The sequence below is a fragment of the Miniopterus natalensis genome, chromosome 18, assembly GCF_054644295.1.
Source record: "Miniopterus natalensis isolate mMinNat1 chromosome 18, mMinNat1.hap1, whole genome shotgun sequence".
Classification (NCBI taxonomy): Eukaryota; Metazoa; Chordata; class Mammalia; order Chiroptera; family Miniopteridae; genus Miniopterus; species Miniopterus natalensis.
In genome coordinates this window covers 4,892,856-4,916,279 of record NC_142098.1, presented here as the reverse complement: position 1 = coordinate 4,916,279, position 23,424 = coordinate 4,892,856, and the positions used below count along the sequence as shown (strand labels likewise).

The following is a 23,424-nucleotide window of genomic DNA, read 5'->3' as shown; positions in this document are numbered from 1 at the left end:
TACAGGCTGTCACACTGTCCAGCTCCACCCGGTTGTCCCTTGAGCTCCTCAACCTCAGGTCCAATACCACCTAGTGAACACCCTGCTTGCCCAAACCCCAAATTGCCCAATTCAGTTTAGTGGCATTAGAGAGCCGGGCCTCCTCTGATAGCGTCCATCTCGTTGGACAGCTCTGTCGCCTCCTGTCTCTCATGTTCTTCTCTTCTCAGTCTCCACAGCCAGTTCCGCTCTGTGCTCTCTGGCTCGGACTGTTCCCTGGTCCTTGGCACTCTGCTCCACTCTCCTCCCGCTCTGCCCCCAGGGCAGTGGTCCTAACACACAGCCCTCATCTGGTCACTGCTCTGCCCTTACGCTGACACGACTCAGGGCGCTTTTGAAATATCTGTCCAAAATAAGCATGGGCTCTGCATGGCTGGGTGTGTATGTAATGCACAGGTAATTTCACCCGTGAATACGGAGACCCCCGCACAAGCATGTTCATACTACACATGGTTCACAGTAGCAAAGACCAGAAAGAGCCCAAGTGTCCATCCCGGGGGTGCTGGTCCAATAACTTAAGGTGCAGCGTGTAGTGGAGAACGATGGAGCCGGTAGAGCAATAGAGGCCTGTGTATGCTGCACACGTATGTGTAGGAATAGATTATTTCTGAGTAAATACATAAGCAACTGTAATGGTGGCTGCTTCTAAGAAAAGCCACTGAGGGTCAAAGACGCGCAAGGGACTTGCTTCTCACTATATCTTCTTTTAGTTCTGTTCAGATATTCACTAAGTACATGCATTAGATTAAAGGGGGAAAAGGAAGGAAGGAAATGAAAAAAGCTCCCAGTGTTTGCATTCAACTGAGGATCAAATCCAAACGTCTTCGCATGGAATGCAAGACCTCTCCCTCCCAAACTTGGGGAGCTGGAGGGCCTGTGGCCACCTGTCTCTTCAGCTCCCTGACTCGCAGGTACCTCCAAGTGCTGCACTGCTGCTGCCTGGACCGCGACCTGGAGAGCCTGCCCTTCGGAGACATGACAGAGGTGAGCGGGAGGCGACATGCTCCAGCTCTGTGTGATGTCCTGGGGCCCCAGGCTGCCTCCCTGGGTACTAGAAGGGGGACCAGCTTCTGCCTAGAGCAGCCGGGTTGGCCCTTCGGCTGCTGTCTCAGAGCCTGCCCATCAAGGGGGGGAGTTGGGAAGATAAGAAGCCTCCCATGTGCCCCCTTCCCCCGCCCACCCGCCTGTCCCTCACCGGCCATCGTTCCCTCCGCCGGTGGGAACATCAGCCATGGTCCCACGCGGCAATTTGAGTTCTGACCATTGCATTTTTTGGATAATTCATCTTTCACACCTGCAGCCGCCTTTACTCCACAGAACACCTGCTAAGATAAGTAGCAGTGATTTTACTATAATCATGGTGCAGTCTGGTGACCACTTACCCCATGCAAAGTGCTAGTCCGGCAACTTTGAGTGCGTTGTCTTTAGGTGAGCCTCAGACAAGTGCACCCCTTCTACCTCTGACAGCCACCTTGCTGTTGTCTGTGTCAATGAATTTGTTAGTTTTGTTTGTTCATTTGTTGCTTTCTGTTTAATATCCCACCTATGTGTGAAGTCATGTGGTTCTTGTCCATTTCTGTCTGATTTATTTCACTTAGTATGGTATTCTCAAGATCCATCCATGTTGTCATGAATGGCGCGATTTCATTCTTTTTTATGACTGAGTAGTATTCCATTGTGTATATGTTCCACATCTTCTTTTTCCAGTCATCCATTGAAGGACATTTTCTACTACGCACATTTTGAGAACTATTTTTAAATGCCAGGGGTGCCCAGCCAATAAGAGTCTAGGAGCGTACGCTGAGGGAGTTCAGTCTCTCCCATCTTCCCACCTGGCTGGTTTGAGCACACCTGGCTGTGCTCACCCTCTGGACATGGTACCTTTGGTTGCCTGTCCACAGATCGGGGAGCGGGGCCTCAACCTTTCCGGGGGGCAGAAACAGAGGATCAGCCTGGCCCGAGCTGTCTACTCTGACCGTGATATCTACCTGCTGGACGACCCCCTGTCGGCCGTGGACACCCACGTGGGGAAGCACATCTTTGAGGAGTGCATTAAGAAGGCGCTCAGGGGGAAGACAGTCATCCTGGTGACCCACCAGCTGCAGGTGACCACCCTTCCAGCGCGACTGAATGACAACCTCATAGCAGCTGCCCCTTCTTCTCAGACTGGACCCCCAAATATGGGGAGTATTGTAAAGAACTTGTACTTCCTTTGCTTTCCATGTGAAGCAGATAGGCTGGTAAAAACCAGAACCAAATTTTAGGGTCTCCTTTATCTTCCAAATGTTAGGAGTAGGCCGGTGCCTTTAAAGGAAAAAAGAAAAGACATCCCTCAGAGAAGAACCCGCCATCTCAGGGCCTTCATACTTGGTTTTGTTCGTAACACAGTATTTTATTTCTCATCTTCTTATCTTTTGGTCTTACTACTTTTTATGGTATAAAATATCTAAGACATAAAAAAGTTTTAGAATGCAATCCAGTGAAAACCCATGTGTCTGGCAACCAGACGACCCAATCAAATGTGGACCCTCCCTCTTCTCCTCGCTCTGTTGTTTGTGGTTCCCACACATCTCCATAGCTTTCCAGCATATGTGTGAATCTTTAGACACTATAAATCTCCTTCCCCACATCTTAAATCTTTATATGGTTGATAGTCTACTTCCTGGGCTCTGTGCTAATTTGCCCTTTCCTGCAACATGATACCTTTTAGGTTTTCTGCTGACCACGTGTAGCTTTCGTTGCCCATGTACCTGAAAATACCAGAATTCACTTCTCTAGGATGGGCATTTAGGGTTTTTGCCTCCATTTCTTACTTTTATTAAAAAAATGCTTCAATGTACATCAGTCTAGATGTGTCTATGCTTGTTTGAGAGTTTTTTAGGATAGAGTTTTAAGGGTTGAATTGTTGGTTTATAATTCTTGAAAAATCTTTAGTTTTACTAGATATTACCAAATTGTTTTCCAAAGCAGTTGTACCAACCTACACCCTCCCCCTCCCCGCATTTTACGAGCATCTCCTTTCCTTCTGGCACCGCCAACACTTGGGGTTGTCCAACTTTTAATTTTTTTGCCAACCTGGTGATATAAAATAATATTATATCATGATCTGAATTCACGTTTTCCTTTTGAATAGTGAACGCCTCTTTGTACGCTTACTGAAGACCTTTATTTCTTCCATCTCTTCAGTATTTACAGTTCTGTGACCAAATCATTTTGCTAGAAGACGGGAAAATCTGTGAAAAGGGGATTCCCAGTGAGTTAATACAGAAAAAGGAGCGCTACACCCACTTCATCCAGAAGATGCACAAGGAAGCCACCCAGGTGATCTGCACCCACCCCACCAGTACTCCCCACAGGAGGAGCCCCCCTGTACTCACAGCTCTGCTTTCTCCTCAGGACACGCTTTGGCACATAACAAAAGCAGCTGAAGAGCCTCCGGTGGAAGGCCAGGCCCAGGCCACCCCCCAGGAAAAGCCTCTTGGTGACAATGCAGGTAATGACCCTGGGAACAGGCCAGATGTCTTCTGTCTGCCCAGGTCCTGCGGAGTACTCGAGTTTCCTCCTGGACCCCACCCCCGCCATGTCCCTCACTGTGGGGGATTCGAGACATCATGCATACGGATCCCTCCTAGTGGGGGGCCGCGGGGTGTGAATGTGCTGGCGCCAGGGGTCCAGGAAGTGAGGATTGTGAGGGGCAGGGGGGAGGGTGTGCAGGGGCAGAGGCAGGGGCAGGGGCAGGGGGGAGGGTGTGCAGGGGCAGAGGCAGGGGCAGGGGCAGGGGCAGGGGCAGAGGCAGGGACAGGGGCAGGGGCAGGGACAGGGGCAGGGGGGAGGGTGTGCAGAGGCAGAGGCAGGGGCAGAGGCAGGGACAGGGGCAGGGGCAGAGGCAGGGACAGGGGCAGAGGCAGGGGCAGGGGCAGGGACAGGGGCAGGGACAGGGGCAGAGGCAGGGGCAGAGGCAGGGACAGGGACAGGGCCAGGGGCAGAGGCAGGGACAAGGGCAGGGGCAGGGGCAGGGGCAGGGACAGGGGCAGAGGCAGGGACAGGGACAGGGGCAGAGGCAGGGACAGGGGCAGGGGCAGAGGCAGGGACAGGGGCAGGGGCAGGGACAGGGACAGGGGCAGAGGCAGGGACAGGGGCAGGGGCAGAGGCAGGGACAGGGGCAGAGGCAGGGACAGGGACAGGGGCAGAGGCAGGGACAGGGGCAGGGGCAGAGGCAGGGACAGGGGCAGGGGCAGGGGCAGGGGCAGGGGCAGAGGCAGGGACAGGGACAGGGGCAGAGGCAGGGACAGGGGCAGGGGCAGAGGCAGGGACAGGGGCAGGGGCAGGGACAGGGACGGGCAGAGGCAGGGACAGGGGCAGGGGCAGAGGCAGGGACAGGGGCAGGGGCAGGGGCAGGAACAGGGGCAGGGGCAGGGACGGGGCAAGGGCAGGGGCAGAGGCAGGGACAGGGGCAGGGGCAGGGGCAGGGGCAGAGGCAGAGGCAGGGGCAGAGGCAGGGACAGGGGCAGGGGCAGAGGCAGGGACAGGGGCAGGGGCAGGGGCAGGGGCAGGGGCAGAGGCAGAGGCAGGGACAGGGGCAGGAGCATGGGGGAGGGTGTGCAGGGGCAGGGGCAGGGACAGGGGCAGGGACAGGGGCAGGGGCAGGGGTGGGGCAGAGGCAGAGGCAGGGACAGGGGCAGGGACAGGGGCAGAGGCAGGGGCAGGGGCAGGGGCAGGGGCAGGAGCATGGGGGAGGGTGTGCAGGGGCAGGGGCAGGGGCAGGGGCAGGAGCATGGGGGAGGGTGTGCAGGGGCAGGGGCAGGGACAGGGGCAGGGGCAGGGGCAGAGGCAGAGGCAGGGACAGGGGCAGGGACAGGGACAGGGGCAGGGGCAGGGACAGGGGCAGAGGCAGGGGCAGGGGCAGGGGCAGGGGCAGGGGCAGGAGCATGGGGGAGGGTGTGCAGGGGCAGGGGCAGGGGCAGGGGCAGGGGCAGGGGCAGGGGCAGGATTGGTTTTGGCTTGAAGCGGCGTAAATTGAAAACTTTGCACCTGGACTTCCATTCATGACATGTTTGTGGAAAGCAAATGCTGAAAACCAAGGTATAGAGATCAGAAAGGATCCGGGCCAGTCCCGACCTCCAGAGCTAATGCCCTTCTTCTCTGAGACACAGCAGCAGAGAGGAAGTCCCTCACTCTAAAGTGAGAGAAGTGCTAGGTTTGCTTTCTAGCCCTGCTGCTAACAAGGCTGTGTGGCCTTGGCCAAGTCACTTAACCTCTCTGAACCCTCATGCAAGGTGAAGACATAGTGCTGACTTTGAGCCCCGTGGATCTGACAGGCCAGGTGTAGAGAAGCCCATGCCAGCACCTGCTCGACCTCCAGGCCCGTCACTGTTGGGGGATTTGCCAGGGGAGAGAAGCATGAGGCTTGCTGAGAGTTAAAAACAGATTTATTGCAAACCACCTGGGTGCAGGTGGGGTGAGGCTCAATGGGCAGTCACCACCCCGAGGAGGTAGAGACTTTATCGGGCTTAGTTTGCCAGGAGGGGGAGTGGGCAGTTGGGTAAAGAGTTCAACCTTGTTTCTTCTTTCTGTCGTTTCTGGGATCAGGTACAGGTGTTCTCACCGCTCGTCTGTGGTTTGGCAGGCCTTGTGTTCACTTTGTGGTTTGTAGGTTGACAAGTTCCCGTGTCTGTGTCGGTTGCCAAGTTCCTGCTTCTGTGACTGCCCATACCAAGATGGGAGTTTTGGACTTGGGTTGCCAGGGACTTGGGTTGCCAGGGACCTTATAGCCACCAAGAGCGTTGTCATCTGGGGAGGTCAGAAACTGGTTTGGGCAGAAAGAGGATTGGAAGGAGAGGGTGCAGATCACAGAATGGAAAGTAAAGGTGAAGCACCACGTTTCAGCGGTTTTGGGGTCTCAGTAGCAGGAGCAGGATCTATTTGAAGAAAATCTACCCCAAATATTTTCCATCTTGGTATAATTCCCCTCAAGATTCAAGTTCCAGGAACAGCATATCTCTCCCAGGAAATATTGGGGTGTCATTATGAGAAAAAGGGGAACTGTCTGGCAGAAGAAACCGACATTCTCCACGGTGCTGCTTGCTGTGTTGTATCAGTAGCATCTACGAGCATCTACTGACATCTCCGGGTACTGGTCTCCCTGCCCTGCTTGAGGCCGAGAATCTGCCTGAGCTGGTGTCAGCTGTTTTGGGCGAGTTGTCTCAGAAGCCTATTGCTGCAAAGCATCTTACTATTCATCTATAGGCCTGCTGATATCAGATGAAGGCACAGAGAGGTTAAGTGATTTGCCTGAGGTTGCACAGTATCATGATGACAATTCTGGAACCCAGGGTTCTGGTTCTAGGTCATTGCTTTCTTCATTCTCTCCAGCTGCCTCTCTCAACCCACCCAGCTCCTGGGAACTGCAGGCCTTCCAGGGTTTATTGAATAGTTGTGGATGGACCCCCATTTCCAGACTTTGGAGTCTAGAGTCTTCCACAGAAAACCTGCTGGTTGGGGTCAGATCAGGTGGGGCCCTTCAGCCGGAAGGTGAGGGAGCTGGAAAAGGGTGGGAGCCAGGAGCAGAAGGCTTTGTAAGGACTCCTGTGGACACTGGAGGGAGATTAGAGGCTTACTGTTTCCTTCTTCTCTCCCCCTGCCCCAGGACAGGAAAATCAGCTCACGAAGAGGGAGAAGATGGAAAAAGGGTCCCTGCCATGGCGTGTCTACCACCACTACATCCAGGCGGCCTGAGGTATGGTCTGTCAGCTGCCCTTCTCAGCCTGGAGCTCTCGAGACCAGCCCTGCTCCCGGGCTGGGTCAGATGGGAAGGTGTGAGGTCATCTGAGGTCCAGAGGCACAGAGGAGTCACGCCACAGGAGGTTTATCTTGCGCAATCCCAACCTCAGTTACAGCAACTCTGGCGCCAAGGTCGCTGCTGGGACGACGTCTCCACGTGCACTGTTACAGGGGCCTGAGGCTCGTCTTCATCAGGTCCGGTCAGACACGCAGACGTGGACTTTGCAGTCACGGAGGAAGAGGTTTATACTACAGATGCCTAGGAGCTGCAGGCGTGCCACCCACATAGGGCCGCATGGGGAGGCACCAGGGCTGGTCAGGAGGCAGAGAGGATGAGAGGGAGAGCGTGGTCCAGAGCTTCATTGGGGTTTTCATGGGAAAGAGTGGGCAAGGCAGGGTGGGTACACTGAGTAAACTTGGGAGCAGATGGTTTGAATAATTTCAGGGGGCTCTGGGCTATAAGGGAAGGGGGTCCCTGGTTATTTGGTACCTGGTCCTGGCGTGATTTAGGGCAGGCGGAAGATTGGCATGGTGTGCGGGCGTGTGACCAAGGAGACCAGTGGGGGCGTGGGCTGTGGACAGGGGGCTTGTGTATCAAAAGCTCCCCCACAGGGGTCCTTTGTCATCTCTAGAAATGAGCTGACTTGGGAAAGGCAGGATCAAGGCCCCAAAACCAAAGCATCAGGACACAAGAAATGAGAAAATATTAGTTAACGCAGTACCCCGTCCTTCAGTGTTTCCCAAACGGCACTGCTGTGAGATCAAATGAGGTGAATTCTTAGCAGCGCCAAGAGAATGGAATAGAATAGACGCTGTGAGCGTCAGTGCATATTGGAGCATCACGAAGCTTTTATTTTGATGGTATTCAAACATATTTCTGAAGGCAGATGGTAATTAGAAGTTTCAAAGCTACTGCCATATGGGCTGGTGGACATTGTCCAGCCCACACACACATCACTGTCCAATGCCAAAAACACCAAAACCAAGTACATGGATCTGCACATTTGGGGGGTAATTTAAGAGATTTCTGAGAGTAATTGTGACTCTGTGACTACTTTTTACTCCTCTTTGATCTTGGAATTAACCCTGTGTAAGGTGGAGCCACATGCAGACTCAGCACACAAGGATAGGAGTTCCTAACTCAGAAATAATGCACATGCCTTGCACTGGGCCTGGCACACCACCCACCACATGGAAGGTGGCCCGTGGTGTTATTTTAAAAACTGAACTCCTGGGCCCTGCGTAAGTGTAACTAACTTCTCTAGAACATGCTTGTGTGCCAGACACTGGACTGGGTGCGAGACATGCCATCTCAGGCCATCTTCAGAGCGGCCTGGGAGGCTGGGACGACTACCCTCGCCATTTCACAGCTAAGCAAGCAGAATGTCATTGACAGTTGGTACCTTGCCCAGGGTCACATCGTTTGTAAGTGGCACAGCCAGAATTTGAACTCAGGGCTTTCGGACCTCAGAACCCAGCTCTTTTTTGTCTTTCCAGGTGTCCAAGGTGGATGGATGGGGGTCAGGGAGATCCGAGGGCCTAGGGTGGATGAGCTGCTTTGTGAGTGGTTGCTGTGCCCCTTCCTGGGGCACCCGTGTCACCTCCCTCTTCCCCCCCAGGGTACGTGGTCACTTTCATGGTTTTCCTCCTCATGGTGATACTCGTCAGCCTCTCGGCCTTCAACATGTGGTGGCTGAGCTATTGGTTGGAGCAGGGCTCAGGGGTGAGTGCCATGGGGGAGCAGGGTGTGCTTCTGTGGGCTCGTGTGGAGCCGAGTGGCTTCTCTGAGGGCCAGAGCACAGGCTGCGGACCCCACAGCCTGCCATTGCCGAGATGACAAATGGTACTCCAGGGAGCACCGCTGGGAGCCAGACTCCCGGGGCTCCCTCTGTCCCGGCTCTACCCCTGTTCACAGAATGAACCGTGACCCCTGCAGACAGCTCCTGGGCATGCTTTGCATCCTCCTTAGTGACTTTGTCTCTGGTTGCAGTTTTGCCTTCTTGCTCTGCATTATTTAAAATATGCCCCGGCATTGGGTGGGCGTTCAGATTTGGGAGGCTGCATCCAAGATAAACCTGCTGAACTTAGTGAAAGCGGAAAACAGGTTTATTCCGTGACTGCTAACAGTAGGGGAAAGGGCTGAGTACCGCTCTGATTTGTGTGGAAATGACCCGGGAGTGTCCAAGGAACAAGGAAGGCGGGGGCAGGCAGGGCTCAGTCAGAGGTGAACCTTACATGGGGAGGCCATGAAGCTGGGAGTCCACCTTCCCACAGAGACGGGGAGACAGGGCCCCTATCCTTACGATGATCACATTTCGAAGGAATGGCTCTTGGGTCCTTGAGAGAGATGCTTCTGACTTGGAAAAGATGTGGACTCATCATGTGAGAGCCCTTTTTAGTAAGTGAGCTGAGAAAGGGGGCTCTGGGGAACAGTGCTGGCTAGAAGCGAAAGCAAATTCTCTGGGCAGCACCTCAGCTTTCTCAGGCAGGCATTTTAACTGGGAGTTGGGGTGCTCCAAGGGACATGCATTAAGCGCCCGAATCCATGCTGGAGTCTGGCTTCACACATAGGCACGTGCAGTGGTTGATGTGATCTCCAGCCCTCTCCCCACACTGAAGGATGGGGGTGGGGCTAAGGGTTCCAAGCTTTTACTCATGGCTTGGTTTCCTGGTGACCGGCCTCCATCCTGAAGCCATCCAGGGCCCCAGCCACCTGCCATCTCATGAGCTACAAAGACCCTGTTATTGCTCTAGAGACTCCAAGGGTCTTAGGAGCTCTTGTATCAGGAACCAGAGCCAGAAGCCAAGTATTAGAACAAAAGATGCTCCTAGCTCCCATCACTGAGGGAATCATGGGAGCTTTAGGACCTCTGTGCCAGCAGCTGGGGACAAAGACCAAGTCTATTCATCATCATAACACACGCCCTGTTCTCCCTTGAAGACCAACAGCAGCCAAGAGAGCAACAGAACCATGGCGGACCCGGGTGACATACTTGACAACCCCTGCCTGCCCTTCTACGAGCTGGTGTATGGCCTCAGCGCCCTGGCCCCAGCCTGTGTGGGGGTCTCCTTCTCGTGGGTGTTCACCAAGGTCACGAGGAAGGCATCCATGGTGCTGCACAACAAACTCTTCAACAAGGTACGGGCCTGGGCGCTGGGCCCGGCCGCAGGCTGAGCTGCCCCGGCCCCTCCCCCGCTTTTAAAATTACTGGACTACTTTTTGAGATGTTTTTGGTTTAAGAAAAACTGAGTGGAAAGTACAGAGAGCTCTTGTATGCCCCTCACCAACCCCCTACTTTCTCCGTGTATTAACATCTTGCATGAGTGTGGGACATTTGTCGTCATTGATGAGTCAACATGGATCTGTTATCATTATTCACCAGAGTCCACAGTCTCCACTAAGGCTCAGTCTTGGTGGTGTACGTTCTGTGGGTTTTGATAAGTGGATGCTGACGTGTAGCCACCATTTAGTGTCATACAGACTATTCTCACTGGCCTAAAACTCCCCTGGGCTCCACCTATTCATTCCTCCCTCCCCCAACCCCCAACCACCACTGATCTGTTTACTGTCTCCATAGTTTTGCCTCTTCCAGAGTGTCCTATGGTCGCAAGTGGGCGCTAGGTCACAAGATGGACACCGGCAGGTCATACCTGCTGAAGGAGGTGTGATTCTAACAGTTCACCATCCCTTGCTGGAGGGTCAGGGGTCACACCCGTGCCGGCCTCTGTTGGCTGAGTCAGTCATATACAGAGTTGCTTATAATTGCCCTGCTATTATCCTCCCACTGCTGTGTGACAACACTGTGCATTGTGGTTAGAATACCAAATCACCTAGATTGGTTAGAATATGCTGCTGTGGTGTCCAGTGACATCCTGGAAATGTCACTGCTGTCTCTCACATAGCAAATCTTTCCGTGTGCCATGTGGTGGGTGTTGGGCTTACGATGGTGAGTGCACAGTGTAGGTGTGGTTAGGGCCACCTTGGCCTTAGGATCTGTTGAGGGAGATGGACAAGAAAACAGGCTCAGAGGGGTTAAGCAACTTGCCCAAGGTCACACAACAGTAGGTGGAGGAGTCTGCAGCACTGGAGCCTAAGCAGAGCTACTCTGGAGCCCCTGCTCTTGACCATGACTCCACACTGCCTTTCCTGGACGCCCTGCAGGCTGCATCCTGCCGCTCTCCATAGCCTAAGGGTGAGTCAGCAGCAAAGCCAGCAGCTCTTCTCACCATCTGGGTGCTTTTGTCCTGCAGGTTTTCCTCTGCCCCATGAGCTTCTTTGACGTGACCCCCATAGGCCGACTCCTGAACTGCTTTGCGGGGGACTTGGATGAGCTGGACCAGTTCTTGCCCGTTGTGACTGAAGATTTTATGATCCTGTTCCTGATGGTGGTCATCAACCTGGTGATGGCCAGTGTACTGTCTCTTTATATCCTGCTGATAGGAGTCATCTTAAGCATCGTCTGCGTCATTTATTATGTGTGAGTGGGCTCTTTTTGCTTGTGGATGGATTTTGTGACTTGGGGTTTGAGGGTGAGCCACCCAGACATGGGTGGCCCTGGAGGTGGACGGCCCAGGCCACTCCCTCTCATCCTGGATGCAGGAAGTTCAAGAGGGCCGTAAGCGTGTTCAAGAGGCTGAAGAACTACAGCCAGTCCTTTCTGTTCTCACACATCCTCACCTCGCTGCATGGCCTGAGCTCCATCCATGTCTATGGAAAAACTGAAGACTTCATCAGCAAGTGAGTCCTGCCATCTGAGGATGTTGGGACCGTGGGGCGGGGGGCAGGGAGCAGACTGCTGGGAATAGGGTCATCTACAGAAGGATCAGAGAACATTGTTTTACTCCGTTCATTCTCTGAGCCCCCAGAGCCACCTCTGTAAGACGATACTCATAAGAACAGAAAATGGAGCACCTGTAGATAGTGCATACATCTATTAATATAATTAATAGTAAGAAGTATCACTGGGCCGGCACTTTCTTCATTGTTTTTTTTTTTTCACTTCCAAATAGGTATCTCATTTTCATAAAATAAGAAGGAACAAGAACTTTCTAAATAACAGAATTTCCTTTACTATATTCATACCCATTGACTTATATTCTAAATGTTTGTTGAAACAAACAAAAATCCAATGATTGTTGCTGGGGCTTAATTGTGGCATATGAACTTAATTATTTGTAAAGACCAACAACACAGGGTCTGCATGGATTGACAGAAAGCTCCTTGTCTGGTGGAAGATGGGAGACACAAAAGCATTACATGTTTGTGTAATAATCCAGAGTTGAATATGAAAGCATAAGAGAGGAGTAGACAAAATGCCAGAGGAGTTCAGAGGGGCAAGAGGTAACCCACTGGGGGGATCAGGGAAGGCTTTCAGGACGAGGTGGCATCTGAGCTGGCCTCGAAGCCTGGTAGGATGTGCGCATGGGAGTTGGTGTGTGTTCATTAACTGGAATATTGGATGAACCACAGCACCAGCTCTCCAAGTGGCCCCTTGAGAGCACCTGAAGACTGTGCAGACATTAGGGCTGAGGCATCCTTGAGCAATGTGTTCACGCAGTCAACACTGAGAGCCCCTCCCGTGCTTAGCACCACAGGATACAGCCATGAGCAAGACAGACATAGCCCCCACTCAGAGCTGGGTAGGGAGGGATCACCACCTTCTCCCACTCACACATCCTGGCATTTATTTATACTCCTTTGCCCATGGGTAAGTGAAGGTAACTTACCCATCCCCGAACCAGTCCTCAAGGCCAGGACTAGTAGGTGTGGATAGGCCTATGTTGCTCAGAGCCCAGATCTGGGGTCAGGTCAGTTCCATGACTGAGAAAGGGGTGGGGAGGAATCCCCCAAAGAAAAGTCAGGTTGTGTTGGTGGGGGTGGGGAGCTGGATGCTGCAGGGAGCAACCAGTGTCTGCCCTTGGGAAACCCTAGGGCAGACCAACACAAGTGGCTTTCAAGCTGTCCTTTTTTTCTCAGGTTTAACAAGCTGACTGATGTACATAACAACTACTTGATGATGTTTCTGTCTTCCATGCGATGGCTGGCATTGAGGATGGAGCTCATAACCAACCTGGTCACCTTGACCGTGATCTTGTTTGTGGCTTTCGGCACTTCTTCTGTTTCCTATTCCTATAAAGCCATGGCTACCAGCTTTATCCTGCAGGTGAGGGGGGGACTCGGACAGTGGGCTTGGTCTGCGGCTCGCAGGCAGACTCAGGGGATCCATGGTACTTCAATTACACCTTGGACTTGGCCATTCATGATCTTTTTTAAGAAAAATTGTTTTATTGTTGAAAGTATTACAGATATCCCCTTTTATCCCCCCTTGACTCCTTCTACCCTGCACCCTTCCCCATCCCAGGCCTTTACCACACTATTGTCTGTGTCCATGGGTTATGCATATATGCCTATAAGTTCTTTGATTAATCTCTCCCCACCCCCAACCCCACCTTTCCTCTAAGATTCATCAGACTGTTCCATGAGTCTATATCTCTGGAACTATTTTGTTCATCAGTTTATTTTGTTCATTAGATTCCACATATGAGTGAGTTCATGTAAAACTGAATCAGGAAGAATCAGAAAACTTGAATATACCAATAACAACTGGCGAAATTGAAGCAGCAATAAAAAAAAACTCCCAGCAAATAAAAGCCCTGTTCTGGATGGCTCACAGAGGAGCCTCATCAAGCATTCTACTTCTTATTACAGCAGTCCCTTTAACATTTCCTGCAGTGTTGGTTTGGTGATGATAAACTCCTTTAGTCTTGTTTTGTCTGGAAAGCTATTTATTTCACCATCTATTCTGAGTGATAGTCTTGCTGGGTAGAGTAGTCTTGGTTTCAGTTCCTTGCTTTACATTACCTTGAATACTTCATGCCATTCCCTTCTGGCTTGTAGAGTTTCTGATGAGAAGTCAGCTCACAGACTTATGGGAGCTCCTTTGTAGGTAACAAGTTGCTTTTCTCTTGCTGCCTTTAAGATTCTCTCTCTGTATTGAATTTTTGGCATTTTAATTATGATGTATCTGGGTGTGGGGGCCTCTTTGAGTTCTTCTTACTTGGGACACTCTGTGCCTCCTGAACTTGTGTGACTTTTTCCTTGACCAGGTTAGGAAGTTTTCTGCCATTATTTCTTCAAACAGGTTCTCTATCCCTTGTCCATTTTCTTCACCTTCTGTAACCCTTATGATGCAAATATTGTTACCTTTCATGTTGTCTCACAGCTCCTTTAAGCTGTCCTGTTTTTTAATTGATTTTTCTTTTTGGTTCTCTGGTTGAGTGATTTTTTTCCTACCCTGTCTTCTAATTCACTGATCTGATCCTCAGCTTCCTCTAATCTGCTGTTTATTCCTTCTGATGTGTTCTTTATTACTGCTATGTCATTCTTAATTTCCTTCATAGTGTCCATATCTTTTCTCATGCTGTTGAGCATCCTTACAATCAGTATTCTGAACTCTATATCTGATAGATTGCTTATCTCCATTTCATTTAGATTTTCTTCTGGGGAATTCTCTGCTCTTTCATTTTGGGCTTGTTTTTTTTCTCCCCATTTTGGCTGCCTGTTTGGGTTTGTTTCTATGTATTAGGTAGATCTGCTATGACTCCCAGTCTTTTTGGGGGGTCTCTGGTGCAGGCCAATGTCAGACACAGTTTGTGACTGGCCCTGAGTACCCTGTTTGGAGCTTTCAGCAATCCACAACTTGTGGCTCCTTCTGCTGAGGCTAGGTACATTTGGAAAGGACCAAGATGGGTACCAAGGTCTGCTTTTCCAAGGCCCAGGTCCAGAAGCTTATCAGGCAAAGACTCAAAGCATCCAGAGGTCCACCTTTGTCTCCAGGCTTATTGTTATTCTCAGTCTTAATGAACCTCAAGGGTGTCGACCACAGCAAGGTGTAAACTCCACAGAGTGGGGCAAGAGGTTTTACAACAGGGTGGGCCAATTGCCCCTCCCCCACCCCAGGAGAAAACTGCCTCAATGGCAAAAGATCTGCCTGAGAAAGATGTCCTATGTTGCATTGAGGAATGACTTAGCACAGGAATCCAGATGGTCAACCCTCTGTTATGCAGATGGGAGAACTGAGGCCAGGAGAGGGGATGGAGTTGTTCAAACAGACAGGGCATTAGAGGCAGAGCCAGGGCAAGAATGCTGGCCTCTTGGTTACTTGGCTTGTGCCTTTTCACTTTACTGTCCTTCCCTGACCCAGTTGTCAGACTTTTCTGAGTTGCCTGGGAGGCTACAAAGAAGGAAGGGGTCCCTCTACTCAATGTCCTACTCAGCCCAGTGGACCCTGCTCCAGAGCACGGAGTCAGGTCCTGGCAGGCTTGGGAATCTAGTTTTAAAGACAAGTTGTCTAGGGAGCTCTAACGTGGCCATTTACATGCCTCCCAGGCACTTGGTATGTGTGTGGGGGGGGTGCGCAGGAGGTACCTGTTGTTTGGGTTCATGTCCACAGACTCCTGCTGGAGGGCTGACATTGAAGGTAGGCTGGCAGCACGGTTCAGGGTGCCCATCCCCCTGGGGAGTTCATCAACATTATCTGTGCTGTGTGGCTTTCTCTCTACCTGGAATCAGAGCTGTGTGCCCAATGCTGACACCTCCTTCTAGGTAAGCAAAGGGCCCAGTCTTGTCCTTTGGTGACCCTGTAGCAGATGTGGCAATGGGCAGTTTCCAGGAACATTGAGAGCCTTTGCACCCAGCAGCCACTCTACCTGACATGTCTCCTTCCTTCCAGTTGGCATCCAGCTTCCAGGCCACCGTGAGGATGGGCTCGGAGATGGAGGCGTACTTCATGGGGGTGGAGAGGATACTGCAGTACATGAAGGTGGGGCTCAGGCCTAGGTCAGTACAAGCCCGGGGCTCAGCTTCCAGGTCTCTGTAAGTCCCCAGGGCCCTGTTACTTTCCTGGGAGGCAACCAGGGCTCCAGGCTTTCCTTCCCATCCTCCCAGACCTGCGTGTATCAGCTCTCTGAAGCTCCTCCATACCTGTCATCTCATTTTGACTAATCTCTCTATGGGCCAGCATTCTTGGATGTTGAAAGAATAATCTCTTTTTAGAAATGGGAGGTTTGCCCAAGTCTAATAATAATAATAACGGCAATAAGAATTATCATTACTATTGCTTCTAGTCATGTCATAGTAGTTAAGCGCACAGGTTTTGGAGCCAGATCCCCTGGTTTCAAGTCTAAGCTTTGCCACTTGAATCAGCTGTGCAGCCTTGGGCAACTTACATGGCTTCTCTGTTCCCCACAAAGATTAAATAATGTAACATGTAACATTGGCAGTGCCTGGCCCATAGGAAAGACTCGAGATTATTATAGATAATCTCATGAAATCACAAAACCATTTTATAAGATTGGTTGAATGATTGTCCCAATATCCAGAAAAGGAAACTGAGGTTTCCCAGGCTGAGCATCTTGCTTAAGGTGAGACAGCAGGGGCTAGCAGAGCCCTCTAAAGCCAGGTCCCCTGCCCCATTACAAGAGCAGAATTTGTGAACCACAGAGCTTGGATTTAACCATTGGGGACGCTGTGGTGACACTATGCTGGCAGGGGTTTGCAGAGCTGTGATTTGCAGCCAGGTGACCCTGCTTCTTCTTCACTGTTGTTTCTTCCCAACACACCCACCTGTGCTTGACGCAGGCTCGTGAGTTTGGAGTCAGGCAGTCCTGGGCTGGAGTCCTTGCTGTCCACTCACCAGCTGTGTTATATCAAGCAACTGTTTACGCTCTCTGAGCCTCTGTTTCCTTGTCTGTGAAACGTGTGAAAAATGCCACCTCATAGGAGTCTGCCCAGGGCTCTGAGCTGTAAAAGGCCCCCCTGCTCTCCTACCCCCCAGGAATTCTCTGCTGCCCTGTTCTCATTGTTCTAGATTCCATTTCTCCAGAACCTCAGGCATTAAATTAGAGAAAGTTCTCTATGTTAATAACAAGGGGGCTGGCTATGGACTTTCTCCCTCTTTGGGGATAAAACTATGTGCCTTTCAGGTGAGTGGGGACAGGGATGTTCTTGGGGTGTTCCTCTGATCACACAGCTGGTGGCTTGACCACGACACAGGGCAGACTGGGGGTGGGTCATCAGGGGTGGGCAGAGGTGGATGGTACCTATTGGTTTCTTTTCTTTCCTCAAAAATGAGATGTGTGCCCCTGAGGCTCCTTTGCACATAGAAGGCACGAACTGTCCCTATGGGTGGCCGCAGCACGGGGAGATCTGCTTCCAGGATTATCAGATGAAATACCGAGACAACACCCCCATTGTCCTCAATGGCATCAACCTGACCATTCGTGGCCAAGAAATGGTGGGCATCGTGGGAAGGACGGGCTCCGGTGAGCTGATCGCCCCGCACCTCATCCTCAACTTTGGCCTTTGGGTGTTGGACCGATTTCTGGGCATGGGTTTGCTCAGTGACCCACAGATGTTTGCTGACCCTCAATTTGTTCTGGGCTCTGTCCCAGACCCTGGCCAATAAAACCCAGCATCCCTGGTGCTGTGGGATTCCCATGGAGGAGACAGATGAACGGGTCATCAGATAGGAAAATAAATGAATAATTACAGGGTAGTGAGTGCCGGGGAGGACATTGGAAGGTGGTGTTGGACAGAGTGGCGGGGTTGGTGGTCCTGGAGCTACGGTGGCCTGGGCTCTGAGGCCAGCATGGATCTGAGACAGGAAGGCAGAACGGGGAGCAGGGGAGGAGAGCTTCAAGCAGGGGCAGAGCAGGGCAAGGAGTGAAATCTGGGCGCCCCTTTCCTTCCCTTCTCCCTGCCCTCCCTTCCTGACCTTTATCAGCCTCCTTCTTCCCTCTGCTTCCCTACTTCTTTCCTTCCCTCCCCCTCCTATCACCTTCGGGAGATCTGGTCCAAGTGTCACTCCCTCCCACTCTTCACTTGTTCAGAGAAATTGCTCAGACTCAGTTCTCTTCCTACCCTTGTGCACCTCGGAGCTGCCTCCTCCAGGAAGCCCCTCAGGGTGCCTAGAGACTTCCTGGGTCTGCTCCTCCTCAGGCCCCTACGGGCTCACACTGCTGCTGGGTGAAGGGCTTCAGGCTGGGTTCTTTAGTGTGTTCTTTCCTTTCTGTTTCTCCGGGTGGTTGGCCTGGCAGGGCTGGGGTCTGACACAGAGAAGCTCTCATGATGCTGGGCCAAATGGCTTTATCCACTCATAGGCATTTCCTGAGCATTGTTGAGCCAGGCAACAGGAACGTAAAGGTGAACAAGACACAGCTGTCACCCACACTGACCTTATCTTTCTGAGCAGAGGCTGCGTTAGCCTCTGGCGAGTGACATCGATGAGAGGCATGGGGCTGGAGCTGATGAAGGGGGTGGGGAGGGCCGCGTGTCAGGCTGGAAAACAACCGTCTCTCTCAGGGAAGCAGCCATGCTCAGCTCCAGCTGCTCCTCGGCCCAGCAACATGGGGCCGGAAGCATGTGATTTGAATTTTATATATAGGATCTTTGGATTTAAAAAATTTTGGCAAAGAATTTAAAAAATAACAGTAACTCTGTGTGTGTGAAACAAAACATATACAAGGCTGGATTTAATACGTGGGCTCCACTGGTGTCCCCTGATCTCAGCTCCTCATGGGTTTGAGTACCACTTGGAGCAGAGACTCCAGCCCTCTTCTGCCCTCTCAGGGCTCCTGATGACAAAGAATGGGCCACGGAGGGCAGGGGAGGTGTGCATGCCAGGTGTCCCCTGTGCTGCCCCTGGGCAGGTTCAGGAAACTGATGCCCTACTTGTTTCTCCCCCAACAGGGAAGTCCTCCTTGGGGTTGGCGCTCTTTCGTCTGGTGGAGCCTGCGGCGGGCCGGATTCTCATAGACGGCGTGGACATCAGCAGTGTTGGCCTGGAGGACCTGCGGTCCAAGTTCTCCATTATTCCTCAGGATCCTGTGCTGTTCTCAGGAACCATCAGGTGGGTGCTGGGCCTGGGGCCAGCCTGGAGCGAGAACCGGATGTCAGGGTGGGATGCCGTGTTTCTGGGCCACTCGTGCCAACCTGGCCCACCTCCCTGAGCTGCCACGGATTAAAGGAGACCGTGATCTACACAAGAGCACTTGGCGAACCAGGATGTCCGAACAAAAGCAAGGAATCGTTTTTAGTTTTCGAAGCCTGATGGGCTGGTCAGCTTTCAGGTCACTGCTCAGCAGGTGCACTGTGGCGACCGTATGCTGTCCTGCCTGGGGCTGGTTGACTCGCTTCTCTCCAACCACTGGGGACATCTGAGGTGGGACCTTAGAAGGGGCTTCTTCACGGGCACACATTCTAGGCAGGAGAAGTGAGAAGTGACCCAGGCAGCCCGGGCTACGAGCAGGCCGCAGAGGCACTCCAGGCCCTTCCACACTGTGTCCTCAGAAGTGAGCTCAGGGACTAAATGCCACCCAGACGAGAGCTCCTGCCTGGCCATGTTGTGTTAGCTGAGTGGGACCGACCGCAGCTGAGTGGGACTGACCGCAGCGGCCTGGCGGCTGAGGGAGCCTGATGTGCTAAACATGAAGCCAGAGGCCCCGGGGCTTCAGGAACACTTAAGGGACATTCTCAGTGGCAAAAGGACAAACGGACTCCAGAGCTCTATTGATCGATTGGCTCACTCACTCATTCACTTATTCATTTATTCATCCATTTAGCCTGTCTTTTCTGAGACTCTGCCAGGTCCAGACACTGGCGAGAGACTGGGGACAATAACCTGAATGATCACTGACCCCCCCCCCCCCCCGCAGGAGTTCACAGTGTAGTGGCGGGGGAGGGAATGTTGCAGAGACGTAAGACCTGATAAATTATAATACAAGGAGGTGTGAAACCCGTGTGGCTCAGTGGCTGAGCATCATCTTATGATCCAGGAGATGCAGGTTCGATTCCCAGTCAGGGCAGATGCCTGATTCCCGTGGGGGGCGTACAGGAGGCAGCTGATCAATGACTCTCAGCATTGATGTTTCTCTCCCTCTCCCTTCCTCTCTCTCTGAAATCAATAAAAAACATATTTAAACACACACACACACAAAAAGAGGCTTTAAAAAAATAATACAAGGAGGTAATTGCTAGATTAGAGATATGAACAAAGCATGAGATGTATGCTATGTATTTATATATATGCAAACTTGATATATGCTACAACATGTTGGGCCTTGAAAACATGTTTGCGAAATAAGCCGGACAGAGTAGGACAAATACTGTATATTTCCACTTCCATGAGGCACCTGGAATAGACAAATTCATAGACAGAAAGTGGAGCAGACGTTACCAGGGGCGGGGGCAGGGGGTGGGAGATTGTTTGATGGGTAGAGTGTTTGTGGGGGATGGTGAGTTTTAGTGGACGGTTACACAACATCGTGAATGTGTTTAATGCCACTGAATTGTATTCTTACAAATGGTTAAGATGATAAATATGTTATGTATATTTTAGTGCACATGCACACTGAAAATGGCTTAAGCTACAAAGTTTTCTTTTGGCTCATGATCCTGGGGAGGCAGAGGCTGGTTCCAGGGCCAGTGTCCCCCTAACTCTGCTTTGGTTTATTTCTAGGCTCCAGTGAGGGCCCTCGGGGACTCCATGTGTCCCTCCTGGTGCAGGATGGTTGTAGCCTCCTCCCGTGGTCAGTGGGAGAAAGAGTGACCCTCTTTCCCAGTGATTGCCTTGACCACCCTGAGGCACACTCTGGGCGGTGCCCTTCCACCTCCTCCATTGATCCCTCTAGTGGGGGGGTCAGAGCGGAGGGGGCGGGGCCGTGTGCTAAGTTGCTTACACCTGAGTCACGTGCTCCACCCCTGGAGCTGGTGGGAGAGCTCCACCTGGACCACTTGGGCTTGGGGGCTCAGGGACAGGTGGCCCTCAAACAAAATTCCTGGGGCTTCTGCCTGCAGAAAGGATGGATACCGACCGGCACAGGAAACCCCACTCACGGTAGTTCTGTGGGTTTCTTTCAGCCCAGGATCTACCTCTAACCATTCTTGGCTGTTCACTGTGTGCAGGACAGACTGCTCCGCGCTCGGGGTGGTTACTGAACACGTCTCTTCCTCTCGTGGGCAGATTAAACCTAGATCCCTTTGACCGCCACACAGACGAGCAGATCTGGGACGTCTTGGAGAGGACATTCCTGAGCAAGACGGTAAGTAGCCTAATTCTCAGGCTTAGCTGCCTCTTCCACAGGGGTGCCTCCTACATGTGTCCAGTGGTGCTGCTCTGGCCACGGACGAAACCGTCTTGGGGATGGGATGGTCTGGGGTTCCTCAACAAAGGCTGGTGACACCCAGACATCAGCAGTGAGCAGGCCCACTCTAGGCAGCAGAGGAGAGGCCAGGCCGGCCTCTCCTTCTGGGCCTTTGCATTCCCTGGGCCATAAGGCACCCGGCCGGGGAGCACAGACACTCTGGGGGTGGTAAGTGCTGTGAGGTGGCCGCCAGGCTGCAGCACTGGGGTAGGGAGCAGCCCCCTCCGGTGGCTGGCCAGGCAAGGCCTCTCTGAGGACCGGAGGCTGGAGCTGAGGCCAGCTGCGGGGGGGCAGGTGGGGAAGGAGAGAGCCACAGCTGGCGCGGAGAGGGGGAGGTACGAAACAAACAGGAGCCCTGTGAGGGCCGCGCTAGGCCTCACCCCCAGGCCCGCGCGGCCTCTCTTGTCTGCCCCGACGTGACAGATCTCAAAGTTACCGCAGAGGCTGCAGGCGAAAGTGGAGGAGAATGGCCAGAACTTCTCGGTGGGGGAGAGGCAGCTGCTCTGCGTGGCGCGGGCCCTGCTGCGCAGCTCCAAGGTGAGCAGGGCCAGGGGGGCTGGGCCCTCAGCCCCACACCCTGCACCCCAGCGGAAACGGTGCCCCCAGAACCAGAAGCTAAAAGGTCAGAAGCTCACTAACTTAAAGGTTGCCCACTGTGCATTCTTTTTAAAACTTGGGCACCAGATACTACCTTGTCCTTATTAGAGGTGAGACTCGGAGCTCAGCTGTTCCAGGGGGTTATGTAGGTTTGACAGAGTCCACCTGGAATTGTTTCCAAACAATTTCACCAGTCGTTTCAGGGCTTCAGCTACGTGAGTTCGTTAGGAGCAAGCTTTCTCTCACAAGCAAGGCCACACACATACACACATGTGCATACACCTCCACACACGTGTACACGTGTACATGCACCTCCACACTCACATGTGCACACATGACTTCTGTCACATTTGCATGTCCTCTGGTTTGCTCACAATGCCCTATTTTTAAGGATAGTCTCATCTTAAACATTCGTAAACTCATATTTTCTGTGCTAGTTATAGTTTCCTAGTGCATGTGGTTAACGAAACAAACAGGACACTGCTGCATAAAAAGAATGGACAGCCATAGACAGACGGGCTGTGTCGTCTGGCAGCCCCCCGGGGGAGGGGGTGCCTCCCCCATGGTGGGGACACTGCTCTACATCCACTCAGGCAAACAGGAAGGTGGTTCATACAACAAGAAGTGCCACTGGGATGTTTTCAAGAATTTAATTCTCTGGTCACTAAAACATAATCAGCTGTTGGTGGAGACCTAATATTCATAGTGTCCCCAGTGAAGAGGCCTCCAACTGGGTTTGGAACTCAGTCCAAAGTTCTCTGTTTCCAGCTAAGGGTCTCAGTAAGTTAATGGTTGACCCACGATCAGACCTGGGTCTCGGGGCCCAAGGAGCTGCTGCCACCCTGCTTTGTATCCAACAGATCATCTTCATTGATGAAGCCTCCGCCTCCATCGACGTGGAGACAGACACCTTGATCCAGCGCACGATGTGCGAAGCCTTCCGGGGCTGCACCATGCTCGTCATTGCTCACCGCATCACCACCATCCTCAGCTGTGACCGCATCCTGGTCATGGACAAAGGCAAGGTGAGAGCCACCTCCCGGTCTGCTGGGAGGGCAGGGGCTCGAGCCAGTGCGCAGGCGCCTCGGACCCTTCCAGACAGAGCTCAGCCGTGTCCCTGTCCCTTCTTTCTCCATTCCCAGGTTGTGGAGTTTGACAGCCCTGAGGTCCTGCAGAAGAAGCCCGGGTCCATGTTTGCAGCCCTGCTGGCAGCAGCCAACTCGCAGAGCTGAGGAGAACCGGAGGCTGGTGGCCGGGCTCACTCGCCCAGGGTTCACTGGGGAGCGGCCTCGAGGCCTGCAGAGGCAGAGCCCCCTCCTGACCGCTGGGCTGGGGATGGGATGAAAAAGGAGACTAGGGGAGCAAACCTGCAATGGGCCGCTCTGTGGCCCCCCAAACCCAAGAGCCCTAGCGTCCTTTGAGGTCATGTGACCAAATGTCTATGTGTCTCTTTTTAACTGGCATGTTGAGTAATTTCACCATAATGTAAAAGCTTATTATAATTGTCTGTGTGAAAAGTGTTGCAAATGATGTACTGATTTTGTAAAAACAAAAGACACGAAACAAAACAGTAAAAAGAACTTTCATTCCCTGTTCTGCTTTCTGCCTTAGCTAGTACTCCTTTAGCTGCAGGGGACGGGAACCCCCTCAAACTGATTTCTGGGAGGGGGACTTCATTGGCTCAGGCAATGGAAAGGTCCAGGAGAAGTTCCGGTTGGTGCCAGTGTGAAGACACCTGCCTCGCAGACGCTGCCTCTTCTCTCAGCTCTGCTTTCCTTTGTTTGGCTTCACTCTCTGGCCGCCTCC

The 23,424-nt window shown here is 52.5% G+C and overlaps 1 protein-coding gene across 1 annotated transcript in view; it reads left to right on the top strand.

Moving 5' to 3' along the window:
- Nucleotides 1-22,850, top strand: part of ABCC11 (ATP binding cassette subfamily C member 11) — a 42,038-nt gene extending 19,188 nt beyond the window's left edge. The window contains 17 exon segments of the mRNA XM_087827384.1: nucleotides 951-1,023; nucleotides 1,941-2,144; nucleotides 3,226-3,360; nucleotides 3,436-3,532; nucleotides 6,686-6,775; nucleotides 8,439-8,542; nucleotides 9,761-9,958; nucleotides 11,071-11,297; nucleotides 11,420-11,557; nucleotides 12,797-12,983; nucleotides 15,552-15,641; nucleotides 16,953-17,142; nucleotides 18,569-18,728; nucleotides 20,841-20,919; nucleotides 21,445-21,558; nucleotides 22,479-22,648; nucleotides 22,745-22,850. Of these exon segments, the coding sequence (XP_087683510.1) occupies nucleotides 951-1,023; nucleotides 1,941-2,144; nucleotides 3,226-3,360; nucleotides 3,436-3,532; nucleotides 6,686-6,775; nucleotides 8,439-8,542; nucleotides 9,761-9,958; nucleotides 11,071-11,297; nucleotides 11,420-11,557; nucleotides 12,797-12,983; nucleotides 15,552-15,641; nucleotides 16,953-17,142; nucleotides 18,569-18,728; nucleotides 20,841-20,919; nucleotides 21,445-21,558; nucleotides 22,479-22,648; nucleotides 22,745-22,850 (2,362 nt within the window).
- The last annotated feature ends 574 nt before the right edge of the window (nucleotides 22,851-23,424 follow it).